This window comes from Pseudophryne corroboree, chromosome 10 (genome assembly GCF_028390025.1).
Source record: "Pseudophryne corroboree isolate aPseCor3 chromosome 10, aPseCor3.hap2, whole genome shotgun sequence".
Lineage (NCBI taxonomy): Eukaryota > Metazoa > Chordata > Amphibia > Anura > Myobatrachidae > Pseudophryne > Pseudophryne corroboree.
Genome location: NC_086453.1, coordinates 376338392 through 376352222, shown reverse-complemented (window position 1 = coordinate 376352222; position 13831 = coordinate 376338392). Strand labels below are relative to the sequence as shown.

The 13831-nt window shown below is 49.2% G+C and overlaps 1 protein-coding gene across 1 annotated transcript in view; it reads right to left on the bottom strand.

Moving 5' to 3' along the window:
* Positions 1 to 327: 327 nt before the first annotated feature.
* Positions 328 to 13831, bottom strand: part of LOC134966780 (ATP-dependent RNA helicase DDX25-like) — a 103186-nt gene continuing 89682 nt past the window's right edge. Inside the window, exons 10-12 of the mRNA XM_063943788.1 lie at positions 7759 to 7921; positions 3355 to 3543; positions 328 to 2429 (exon numbers count right to left, since the gene is read on the bottom strand). Of these exons, the coding sequence (XP_063799858.1) occupies positions 2356 to 2429; positions 3355 to 3543; positions 7759 to 7921 (426 nt within the window). The 3' untranslated portion in view covers positions 328 to 2355. The remainder of the gene's footprint in view (positions 2430 to 3354; positions 3544 to 7758; positions 7922 to 13831) is intronic.

Here is a 13831-nt window from a genome sequence, read left to right as displayed (position 1 = left end):
CTCCGGCACCACTGAAGGTGTGTGCCGTCCGATGGCTGCTCAGAATGTACATTGGAACTGAACCGCCAGAGGCGGTTGCTGACTGCCACACGCCTACGAAACGCTGCAACACATCTGTATATGACTAGAGAAACACACACACCCCCACACCCCCCTTATCACCCATAAAGCACACGGACTGTCAGTCATCCTGCACCCAGGTACTTACTGTGACCGCTGCCTGTAAGCCACGGCGCCACGTGTGTAGTACAAACTATACAAGTGCACGTCACAAACGGGGAGGCTATATGCACACTGTATGGACTACAAATAACACATGCACCTGTGTGGAACACACCGATTTTACTGACAAGGCATACAGTATACAGCACAATATAGGAACACCATATCAGTAAGAAAAAAAAATGAAACTTCACTTCAAATCGTGAATAAATGATTACACTACACGTGGAGTACAAAACACAACAAGATGTAACAGAACACAGGTAAAATCTGACACATGATGACACCACAGCTGGGCGCAGACGCGTGTCACTATTTTCAAAAAAGTGAAATGAGAAGATACTGTCTAAAAATCGGAATAAAGCAATTACTTCTGCAATCTCTTAGAGACGGGAAATAAACGTTCCTACTTCTGGCCCCTCTACCCAAATATCTGAGTGATGGGCAACTCCACACAGCCGGCTTCCCCAGAGCATAGCGGTTCATCTGCAGCCCTGGGCAGAAGCTGGCGCCACGGACTAATGCAGAGCTGCAAGTGGACAGGGATTCTCCCATCTAACTGGGGGTGCAGCTGTAATTAATACAAAACACAGGCTGGGGCGACCATATAGGTTGTTGGGGCGACAGAGGAAGGGGTGGGGGTTATATACTTAGAGGACCATATAGGCTGGAGTTCTAACGTGGGGTGACAACATAGGCTGGGGTTATAAGACGAGGTGACAATATACAGATGTGTCTTATTTGCATCGCTATGTGACTAGGACGCACAAGCAGACTCTGACGATTACAATGATATGCGTCATGCCTGTATTCTGTGTGTGAGCGCGGCTGTATCTGCACATGGAGACCCGGAAATCACTGTAACATAGCATTCCGTATGCAGATACAGCTGCGGTTGCACACAGAATATAGGCATGACGCATATCATTGTAATCAGCATGCTTGTGCGTCCTATAAGCATCAGTTTGTAAACAAGATGCATTTTAATGGAAAAAGTTGTATGAAAAGACGCTTGGCGCTAGAGTCACACCACGGCATGGCGTGTGTAGAAGGGCTATTCAACGATCCGGGAGACTAGCTGTAAATGGACACACATTTAGGATGGGGTTATAAGATTGGGTGACAATATAAGATGGTGTTATCGGTGGCGGTAATATAAACTGGGGTGACAATATAAGATGGTGTTATCGGTGGCGGTAATATAAACTGGGGTGACAATATAAGGTGGGGTGACCATATAGGATTGGCTTACAAGAGGTGGGAACAACATACGCTGCACTTAAAAACTGGGGTGACAATATAAACTGGGGTGATGGTGGGCTGCAGTTATGGGGGGGGGGGGGGGGGTGACGACCATATAGGCTGGAGTGACGGTACATATGCTTGGGTTACAGGCTGGTGTGACAAAATAGATTAGGGTGACATCTGTGAGGTGTGTCGAAAATGAAAACATAAAAATAAAATATCCTTTGTGAGAACAGAAACCTTTTAAGTGCAACAAAACATTCTGTGAGCAGCGTGTGCCTGGTAACTACATATTACACACACAGGACACATTGGAGATCCCTGCTAACTACATATTACACACACAGGACACATTGGGGATCCCTGGTAACTACATATTACACACACAGGACACATTGGAGATCCCTGCTAACTACATATTACACACACAGGACACATTGGAGATCCCTGCTAACTACATATTACACACACAGGACACATTGGAGATCCCTGGTAACTACATATTACACACACAGGACACATTGGAGATCCCTGGTAACTACATATTACACACACAGGACACATTGGAGATCCCTGGTAACTACATATTACACACACAGGACACATTGGAGATCCCTGGTAACTACATATTACACACACAGGACACATTGGAGATCCCTGGTAACTACATATTACACACACAGGACACATTGGAGATCCCTGGTAACTACATATTACACACACAGGACACATTGGAGATCCCTGCTAACTACATATTACACACACAGGACACATTGGGGATACCTGGTAACTACATATTACATACACAGGTGTGGCAGCCCCCATAGTGCTGAAACATAAGTGCTGCAACTTACAACACATAAAGCACAGCTGAGTATATTGCAGGAATTATACAGATACTTTGTAACACAGCTGCTCTATCTCGTCCATGTCTCGTGTGTTCAGTTTCTGGATCTTTGTGTCTGAAAAGAAAAGCGTTACATGACTTTGCTGTACAGTCGCGATGTTAGCGTGACACAACATGGCTTAACATACTAGTTGGCAGTACGTGTTGCCAGTGTGTCAGTACAGTCATTGTGGTAATTGTATCCATCAATTACCATGACGCATATTCATATCTTCTGTTTTGGGGTATTTTTGGTAACTTTTTATTAAGGATGAAGGGCGGACAAGCGTGTAGGGGGAAGGAGAGGGTGTGTAGGAGCGGGGGGACACAATCAAAATTACAGGGAGACATGACACCTGTATAGTCTCTCCCGTGAGTAGCAGCCGGTAAGAAATCTATTTCAGCCAATCACCACAATACTTTGGTCAGAGCAAATTTGGCAGATAATTACAGCGATTCCCAGTCCCTGCACCGATGTACTACTGTAGAGAATGGCGAGCGTGATCCCCGCACAGGCAGCCAGGTAATATTTGTCAGGGGTCTGTCCCGTCACCAGGCTGATATAAATCTGCACGACAGTGAAGGGGGGGATTCAATAGTTTATTTTACATGTCAGTAAGTAATGGGTGCCTGGCACAGTTATTGAATTGTTTTTGGGTGCCCACTATTTGTCGTACCCACAATGCACAGGGTAAAGCAGCTAAACCAGTCTAAAAGTTCTGAGCAGACACGGAAAATGCGACGGATCTGGCTACAAATTGAATTGCACCGCCGGACGCCCATTACTTACCGCGCAAACAATTGAATCCTCCCCTAGAGAAGGTTATAGCCTAAATTAACTGTGGGCAAGCAGCACTGAGCAAGGGAACATCCCCCTGAAATCAGCCAGTAACACCCTTGTAACGAGAGATTTCTGATCTGTGCGCTCAGGACAGGAGCGCAACCTCCTCAGAAAAGGCGACAAAACAAAAAGGATGAATATATCACCACACTGTACTCACCAAAATGCTCCTCAATGTCCCGCAGCATATATAAGCAGCATTTCTCCACCAGATTGATGGCCACGCCCTTTTTGCCAAATCTGCCGGTGCGGCCAATTCGATGCAGGTAAGTCTCGTAATCTACGTAGCCTTCCATAGTCAAAGGAAGGTCAAAGTTGACTACAATGGACACTTGTTCCACATCAATTCCTATGGAAGAGAGTAGAAAGAAAAAGTTACTGGACTGTTTTCTGACTTACTTTCTTGTTGTAGCAGACGCAACACGCCCAATAATTCTGTAGTTACATCGTCAATGCTGCACCTAAACTAATTGCCAACTTTCAGTACAATTCCGGGAAAAAGAACACAGTTTTCCCAAAACACGTCAGAGGTTTCACACGTAGATCCCCCTGCAGTTTTGGATCTACTGTGATATGTCAGTGTTTTAATAACCCAACGCTTCATTCCGGTTTGTCCCACGCATCGTATAGTAAGTCTTCCAAAGGGAAGGCAATGAACGGATACTTCCTTTTAAACAGCGTATTGCCGGGCGGTCACCTTAGACACAGCCCACATTAAAAGAAGCCATCAAAGCTGGAAGAATACTTGACGTCCGATTGGTCAGCCACCTTTACTTCCTTCTGAATGCACCCTTCAGAGTTTGAGCGGTCACAGGACTGAACCACTGCAGGACACCAACTCTTTAAGGTCATGTGTAGAAGTGTGCTAGATTCCTTCCTATGAATGAAGAAACCATGACAAGACTGTACCCAAGCCATCTCACCTGCAGGAGTCACTAAGGAGCCTTAAAAACTCCCCATAAAGCGCCCTGAGATGAAAGTTACTCCCTGGTGGGATGTGCATCCAGGAGGTGTAAGCTCAGAATTAGATGGAGCCAAAGATTCAGCCCAGACTAGCACCACTGGCGGGCTTGTGTGGCAGAGACGTCCATCACCCATTCAAGCCAAGCACAAGACTTTTGCGCCTGCCAATATTAGGCAAAATTCTCAGAGTACCAAGGGCATGAGCTGGGGGCTGTTTTACAGATTGTTAAAGCCAATGGCCGCTACATGGATTACTCTGGTGGTTCAGCCGGCTTACACCCGGGAAGGGAGGCCTGTTCCTGTCAATGTGAAGGCACAGTCTACTAGGCAGCCACCAGGTGCTAACTGCCCGTGTCTGCACACCCATAAGCGCTAGCTATGGATGGAAAGTGCTGTGGAGCGCAACTCTGCAGCAGGCCCAGCCTTAGAGGCAGAATAGGGAGGATAAAAGGTCCAGTGTCCCCAACGGATGAAAATAGAAAATAGGATTTTGGAACTTACATTAGATTTTTCCTTCTTAATGAATTTGGGAGGATTCTGCGTTTCCACCTTTCATGTTTCAGCCCTCCTGCAAAAATGTACAAGTCGCAGCTCTTGCAATACGTCAAGTGTGCACAGAAGAAACTGGATCTCATAAATGTGATAATATTCTGACCCAAACGGCCGCATCCGGAGTCACACACAGGGCTGTATGTGGCTGCAGCTAGCCAGTACACTATGTAGACCCAAGTGATTGGACACGAATAACAAATAGATCAGCGAGATGTTACTGGAGTCAGTACTCTGTAGGCCCACCACGCGCAGTGATTACTGCAGACACGCTTCTTGGCAAACTGTCCACAAGATCCTGGGTAACAGCAGGCGATATGTTCTGCCATTTTGCCTTAAGTACAGGGACCAACTGCAAACACTGGAGAAGATCGAGTCAGCCTAGAACGCACCCATCGCTTCAATTCGTCCCAGAGGTTCTCAGTGGGGTTAAGATCTGAACTCTGAGCTGGGCAGTCCATCCGGGTTACCAAATTTACTGTATACCAGTCCAGCGTGGCCCTGGAAACATGACATCGCTCAGCCTACGATGAGCCTCTTTTCAAACTCATTTAGCGCCTTCCGGCAAGCCATTTCATTAGCAAATGATATAATCAATGGCCCTCTGCCAGTGTTATACCTTCACAAACACGTGTCAGCTGCAGGCGGCCATTCCTCCCCGTAACTAGCCGTATGTGCAAAGAAACATCTTGTGGGAACGTCGTGGCTGTGTAGTCATAGCTGCGGCACCCCCTGCGCATGCCGAGGGGGTGCCTATTTTGGCGATTTTTACACCTAGCATGGGGAAGGCGTTAGTGCGGACGGTAAGTGGGACGTGCGATGCACACTCATGATGACTTGTGTACAGTCACACCAACATTCCATTATAAAACTCGTCTGTATCATCACGCGCCACAGGCCCGAAGTCTCAGTATATAGCGTCTGACAGCTAACCCTGTCCGTCATTGCTGTGAAAGGAGAAATGTAGCTCAGTGCTCAATAGAAGACACTACAAATCTGTTATAGTATGGAAGGAAAGAAATCTGCAACCGCCTCAAATGGGCTTTCTACCTTGGATGTCTCTCTCAGGACTTGTTACATATGCTGGGGGTGTTTTCTCCGCTACACCGGGGGCACAGGCGGTACTGTTTTCTCCGCTACATCGGGGGCACAGGTGGTACCGTTTTCCCTGATACACCGGGGGCACAGGCGGTACCGTTTTCCCTGATACACCGGGGGCACAGGTGGTACAGTTTTCTCCGCTACACCGGGAGCACAGGCTGTACCGTTTTCTCCGCTACACCGGGAGCACAGGCGGTACCGGTTTCTCCGCTACACCTGGGACACAGGCGGTACCGGTTTCTCCGCTACACCTGGGACACAGGCGGTACCGGTTTCTCCGCTACACAGGGGACACAGGTGGTACTGGTTTTCTCCGCTACACCGGGGACACAGGCGGTACTGGTTTCTCCCATACACCGGGGGCACAGGTGGTACAGTTTTCTCCGCTACACAGGGGACACAGGCGGTACTGGTTTTCTCCGCTACACCGGGGACACAGGCGGTACTGGTTTCCTCCGCTACACCGGGGACACAGGCGGTACTGCTTTCTCCGATACACCGGGGACACAGGCGGTACTGCTTTCTCCGATACACCTGGGACACAGGCGGTACTGCTTTCTCCGATACACCTGGGACACAGGCGGTACTGCTATCTCCGATACACCTGGGACACAGGCGGTACTGCTTTCTCCGATACACCGGGGACACAGGCGGTACTGCTTTCTCCGATACACCTGGGACACAGGCGGTACTGCTATCTCCGATACACCTGGGACACAGGCGGTACTGCTATCTCCGATACACCTGGGACACAGGCGGTACTGCCATCTCCGATACACCTGGGACACAGGCGGTACTGCTATCTCCGATACACCTGGGACACAGGCGGTACTGCTTTCTCCGATACACCGGGAACACAGGCGGTACTGCTTTCTCCGATACACCGGGGACACAGGCGGTACTGCTTTCTCCGATACACCGGGGACACAGGCGGTACTGCTTTCTCCGATACACAGGGGACACAGGCGGTACTGCTTTCTCCGATACACCGGGGACACAGGCGGTACTGCTTTCTCCGATACACCTGGGACACAGGCGGTACTGCTATCTCCGATACACCTGGGACACAGGCGGTACTGCTTTCTCCGATACACCTGGGACACAGGCGGTACTGCTTTCTCCGATACACTGGGGACACAGGCGGTACCGTTTTCTCTGATACACCGGGGGCATATAGAGTAGAAAACAGTCCCTTCAGAGAGGCCACCTTCAACACGGAGGTATGTACTTTCTTCTTACACCAAGAATGTACATCCTTCAGACTTTATCATAGTGTTTGGAAGATAACAGTTAAGTAGCTATGACCGCTGTAGGGATAACCCATCGGAAATCCCCTAAGCCTGTGCTGTTAAAGCCAATAGAGCCAAGACTGGATGGAAGTCTCCGACTTACATCATCTGTCTGTCCTGGTGGGAGTCACAATGGGGATTCCGCCATCTTTATGTGCCACGTCAACACATCGAATCCATGACGCCCAATCCAGAATGACTGACTCCCTCCACCTGTTTGAGGACTTGGGGAATCATAGGATTGGTAGTACCACAATCGATACCACCAAAGAGCAGTTATAGTCTGCTCCTTGAGGAGACACATCTACCCAGTAGCCAGACAGGTCATGGTAGATTGGATCCTCAAACACTTCCCTAACTAACCTCTATCTAGGAATGTTCTCACCACTGACACATCGGCTGTAATTACACCAGTAATGACTGACTATCTTCTTAATAGCATCCTCTGCTTTGCTGTATACTGTAAAAATAAACTACCAAAACAAATATAAAAGTAGAAAAGGAGGAGATCCTCAAAGTTGCGGAACTTGCAACTGGACAGTCCTATAGACAGGTACTTCATTTACACCTCCCCCGCCCCCATCCCATTTCATTAGCAGTGTCCTGTGAGTTACAGTAACTACCTGCTACTGCCTAGAAGACCATATAGTAGTAGGTTTTACCTCGGGCGCAGACGTTTGTAGTGATGAGGACTTTCTCCTTGCCATCACGAAATATCTGAATAATTTCGGCGCGGTCCGTCACTGGGAGCTCTCCGCTTAGCAGCGCCACGCAGTGTCCAGCTCTAGCCATCTCATGTGACAGCCAATTGGCTGTTTTGCGAGTCTGGTCGGAAACAAATAAACAAAAAAAAGTCTAAAGTCATTCATCATATGGACAAGAGTAGTTACTGAAGGGTCAAGACGAACAATTTACTAAATCATTTTTGTTTTAAATGGACCTCCTAAAACTATTCCTACTTATCACAAAGGACTTTTGGTGCTCACTGTTAAATCGGTTTCTCTAAATCCATCTGCGGGACACTGGAACCAAAGGTATAGAGGGTGTCGTTACAGGAGTAGGACACAATTGCAATCTTAAACTTAAGTGTGGACTGTTCTCTCCTTCTATATCCCATTGTACTCGGCACCTCAGTTTGGACTTTAATAAGCCCATGGGAGAAAGCATAGGGGATGAGAACACTCAAACAGAATGAAACAAGTGCGACAGAGAGAAAGGAAAAGCAGACCCACCAAAATGTATTGAGAGTCGGATGTAACAGTGAGTACCAAAATCCTCCCCCCTTTCTCTGGCATCCAATCAGAGGAGCGCTGCTCAAAGGCACTCCCCGATCTGGAACAATGGACCACCAGGCAAGCTGGAATCAAGGCCATTCTGAAGCATATGGTTGTCTGATGGTCTGCGTATCCCATCTGGCCACAGACTGTTTTGTTTCACGTGTGTGCATAATAGGGTACAAAAAGATATGCCCCCAGTGCCAGATACACATGTCCCCACAGTGCCAGATATACCCCCAGTGCTAGATATGCCCCCAGTGCAGATACACGTCCCCACAATGCCAGCTATGCCCCCAGTGCCAGATACATATGTCCCCACAGTGCCAGATATACCCCCAGTGCTAGATATGCCCCAGTGCCAGATATGCCCCCAGTGCAGATACACATGTCCCCACAGTGCCAGATATACCCCCAGTGCTAGATATGCCCCCAGTGCAGATACACGTCCCCACAATGCCAGCTATGCCCCCAGTGCCAGATACACATGTCCCCACAGTGCCAGATATACCCCCAGTGCTAGATATGCCCCAGTGCCAGATATGCCCCCAGTGCAGATACACACGTCCCCACAATGCCAGCTATGCCCCCAGTGCCAGATACACATGTCCCCACAGTGCCAGAAATACCCCCAGTGCTAGATATGCCCCAGTGCCAGATATTCCCCCAGTGCAGATACACAAGTCCCCACAGTGCCAGATATGCCCCCAGTGCAGATACACATGTCCCCACAGTGCCAGATATGCCCCCAGTGCAGATACACATGTCCCCACAGTGCCAGATATGCCCCCAGTGCAGATACACATGTCCCCACAGTGCCAGATATGCCCCCAGTGCAGATACACATGTCCCCACAGTGCCAGATATGCCCCCAGTGCCAGATACACATGTCCCCACAGTGCCAGATATACCCCCAGTACTAGATATGCCCCCAGTGCAGATACACATGTCCCCACAATGCCAGCTATGCCCCCAGTGCCAGAAACACATGTCCCCCCGGTGCCAGATATGCCCCCAGTGCAGATACACATGCCCCCACAGTGCCTGCTATGCCCCCAGTGCAGATACACATGTCGCCACAGTGCCAGCTATGCCCCAGTGCCAGATACGCCTCCCCACAGTGCCAGCTATGCCCCCAGTGCCAGATACGCCTCCAGTGCCAGATACACATGCCCCCAGTGCCAGAAACACATGTCCCCCCAGCCAGCTATGCCCCCAGTACCAGAAACACGTCCCCTCAGTGCCAGATATGCCCCCAGTGCCAGCTACACATGCTCCCACAGTGCCAACTATGCCTTCAGTGCCAGCTATGCCTCCAGTGCCTGCTATGCCCCCAGTGCAGATACACATGTCCCCACAGTGTCTGCTATGCCCCCAGTGCCAGCTATGCCTCCAGTGCCTGCTATGCCTCCAGTGCCTGCTATGCCCCCAGTGCAGATACACATGTCCCCACAGTGTCTGCTATGCCCCCAGTGCCAGCTATGCCTCCAGTGCCTGCTATGCCTCCAGTGCCTGCTAGGCCCCCAGTGCAGATACACATGTCCCCACAGTGTCTGCTATGCCCCCAATGCCAGCTATGCCCCTACAGTGCCTGTGCCCCCAGTGCAGATACACGTCCCCATAGTGCTCCCCCCTCCCCTCTGCTCACCGCGCTGCTGCTGCTCATTCTCCGGCGGCGGCGGTCTCTCCTGAATTAGGCGCCGGTCCGTGAGCCAATCAAAGCTTACAGTCCGGCAGCCAATCACGAGCCTTAGCTGCCGATCCATGAGCTCTGATTGGCTCATGGGCCGGCGCCGAATGAAGAGAGACCGCCGCCGGAGAGGCGTGCGTGTGTCTCGGGCCGGGAGCTGCGGTGGCCAGGAGCTGAAAGAGCCGCATGCGGCGGATGGAAGAGCCGCATACGGCGGATGGAAGAGCTGCATGCGGCTCGAGAGCCGCGGGTTGGCCACCGCTGGCCTAGGGCAATTTCAGCCAGATATATAAACAAGAATAGGCATTAAAATTGCTATTTGTGTATATTAAAAAAACACAATATAACAGCAACTTAGTCTTTTCTATATTCAATTAAAGTGTGCTAGGAATATAGAGGCTTATACTGATATTATTCCTGATTAATAGAGTCTGAATAATTCAGCAAGAGACAATAGCAGCCAAAATATTGGCTGTGATTATTCAGCGTTCAATACATATTACCATCTAGTAATGGAAAGCAGGAATATATTTCACATTGCAGTACTGGAGTAAATATCCCGAGCATATAGATATATGAGGAAGAAATAACACAGCAACACTTCAGTCTGCTTAAAATACCAATGATGGGAGGTTTATAAAGTGTCAAGAAATCTAGAATGTTGCATTCTGATCACTGAACTAAGAATTTTGTCAACATCATGCAAATATTGCTACATTTGTACACAGGTATTGGATTAATTCACAGAATAAAGACAGCGTACTAGCTTTTAAAAAAAAAGGCCAATTCGGGGACACTAGAATGACCCAGGTGGATTCCCTCTTGATCCGAGTACTCGAGGTAGAAGTGGGAACGGAAGAAAGATGTAAACGAGATCATACGGCCAAGGAGCTGTGAGAGCGTCCACAGCTTCGGCTCCTGGACAGGTAATGCAGCAGTTGATTCAACCGGGAAGCCATGAGATCTACCTGTGGAAGATCCCATCACCGAACCAACTGTTGAAATACCTGAGGGTGGAGAGCCCACTCTCCCGGGTGAAGGTCCTGACGGTAGAGATAATCTGCTTCCCAGTTGTCCACTCCTGGAATGAAAACTGGCGATATGACTTCGTGCAGGTCGGCCCACCTCAGAATTCGAGCAACTTCCCGCATGGCCATGCGACTTCGTGATCCAGATGAACGGGTTCCCAAAGCGTATTGAAGATCGCTCTCAGTTCCAAGGCATTTATGGGCAGTAACTGTTCTTGTTCCGACCATTTTCCTTGGAAGTGATACTGGCGTCGGTAGTAACCAAAATCCAATCCCATATTCCGAATCTCTTCCCCGCCATGAGGTTGTTCGGATGAAGCCACCAGAGAAGAGATACTCGTGTGCGCGGTGATAGCTGCACCGTTCCCTGCAGATGTAGATGTGACCCCCAACCATTGAGTCAAGTGGTCTAATTGAAAGGGATGGGAATGAAATCGTCCGAATTTAAAGTCTCATAGGCTGCAACCATCTTCCCTAGGAGACGAATACAAAGATGTAATGACACCTTCTTCGGCCTGAGGACCTTCTGATTCATCAGCCGGATACACTGAGCCTTGTCCTCCTGCAGGTATATTCTCTGGAGTCTGGTATCCATGATCAGTCCCAGAAAGTGGATGCGCTGGGATGGCAAGAGATTGGATTTTCTGAAATTGTGGATCCAACCGTGTCGCAAGAGAACATCGTGAGTGATCAGAGCATGTTCCCGAAGTTTCTCTGCTGATGACGCTTTGAGCAAAAGGTCGTCCAGGTACGGTACTATAGTCACCCCAGAGAGCGAAGGTGTGTTACCATTACTGCCATGATCTTGGTGAACATTCTGGGAGCTGAAGATAGGCCAAAAGGAAGCGCTCTGAACTGATAATGGTCTTGTAGAATTGTGAATCTCAAGAATTCCTGATGCGGCTCCCAAATGTGGACGTGCAGGTATGCATCCTTTATGTCCAGTGATAACATGAACTTGTCTGGCTCCAGGCCCGCTATCACTGAGCCAATCGACTACATCTTGAATTGGTAATATGTGAGAAACTGGTTCAACAACTTCAAGTTCAGGATGGGTCTCACAGAGCCGTCCGGCTTCGGAACTACAAACAGGTTTGAGTAGTAACCCTTCGTCTGTTGAGGGCCTGGGACCGGCATCAGGACTGCGGAGTCCAATAGAGACAATCGCTTCTTGAAGAGTTATACTCTTGTCCTCTGAATCTGGTAGACCAGTGGTAAAGAACCGTGGTGGAGGTGAAACTTTGAAATCGATTTTGTAACCCCTGGACACAAGTGCACGCACCCACGCGTCCGTGGAATTGTGCCTCCACGCCTTCTGAAAACTTCGGAGACGTGCACCCACCATGGGAAAACCCAGGTGGGAAGGGAGCTAGTCATGCCACTGTTTTATCAGTAGGCTTGGGCTCTTGGCGACGAGAGGTAGTTTGTTGGTGGCTTGCGAGACTAGCTTGTCCAGCTCGTCTCCAAAAAGCAGCTTCCCGGTAAACGGTAAGGCTTCTACCATTCTTTTTGATTCTGCGTCAGCCTGCCCAGAACGTAACCACAGGGCCCGGCGAGCCGCTACAGCGGTTCCCGAAACCTGTGCCCCCACCTGACCAATATCTTTTGAAGCTTCTCCCAAGTAAGCTGCAGATTCTTTAATATGATCCGCCAGAACAATCAATTCATCAACTGAAACCCCAGCTTCCAAATTAGAAATCAATTGGGCAGCCCAATGTTATAAAGCCTTGTTTACCCACGACCCTACTAATGCTGGTCGAAGTAAGGCACCAGCGGCCGTATAGATAGATTTCAGTGTCTTCTCCATCTTATGGTCCGAAGGTTCTTTCAAGGCTGTTGCTCCCGGAAACCGGTAAAGCAGTCTTCTTTGACAACTGTGAAAGTGACGAGTCCACTGGAGAAGGTTGTTTCCACTTTTCCGTTTTAGTAGGCGGAAAGGGATACGAGCTAAGGTACCATTTTGGTACCTGGAACCTCTTATCCGGGTGTTTCCAGGCCTCGGATAAAGGTTCCTCCAGTGTTGGTGAGAAAGGAAAAGTTAAGGAGGATTTGTGTTTATTTCCAAATAGGGAAGAATCCGGGGATTTTGGAGGAGCGGTGTCCGTGATGTTCAACACTTGACGAACAGCCTTTATAAGGGATTCTATTCCTTGGACGTTCTCTCGTGACATGGTATCCTCCGTATCGGATACATCATCGAATTCACCTTCTTCTTCCTCCCCTTCTCTCCCCCGTCGCTCTTCGTCAGATGACTGAAGAATTGCCGGAATGGTCCTCTTCTTTCTAGGACGTTCCAGTATTGGGGTCTGACTGGCGGATGAATCCATCTGTTTAACTAAGCCTTAAACGGATCTGACCAGACCCATTGCCCACGCCAGCTCTGCAGAAAGAGAAGGAGGCAAAGAGGGATCACCAGACCTTGCTGACTCTATCCCTACGAGAGGCTACCAGTTCGGATCGGAGATCCGACATAACCTGTGCTAAAGTAGAGGCCCAAGGGGGGGTCTGAACCCTCCAAAGAAGGAGTCGCCTGGACTACCTTGTCCTGCGTACCATACAGAACAAACAGTTTAACAGTCAGAGGCCTGCTGCAAATTCTTGTTGCACTTGGTGCATGTAAAGAACTTCTGAGAAGCCTTTGGCACTGTATTCCTCCTCGACATTGTGGTTCAGGCACAAGGACAGTACACAAACTGACAACACACAATAAAGAGTTACGGAGTTAGATAGAGAAGGAGGAGCG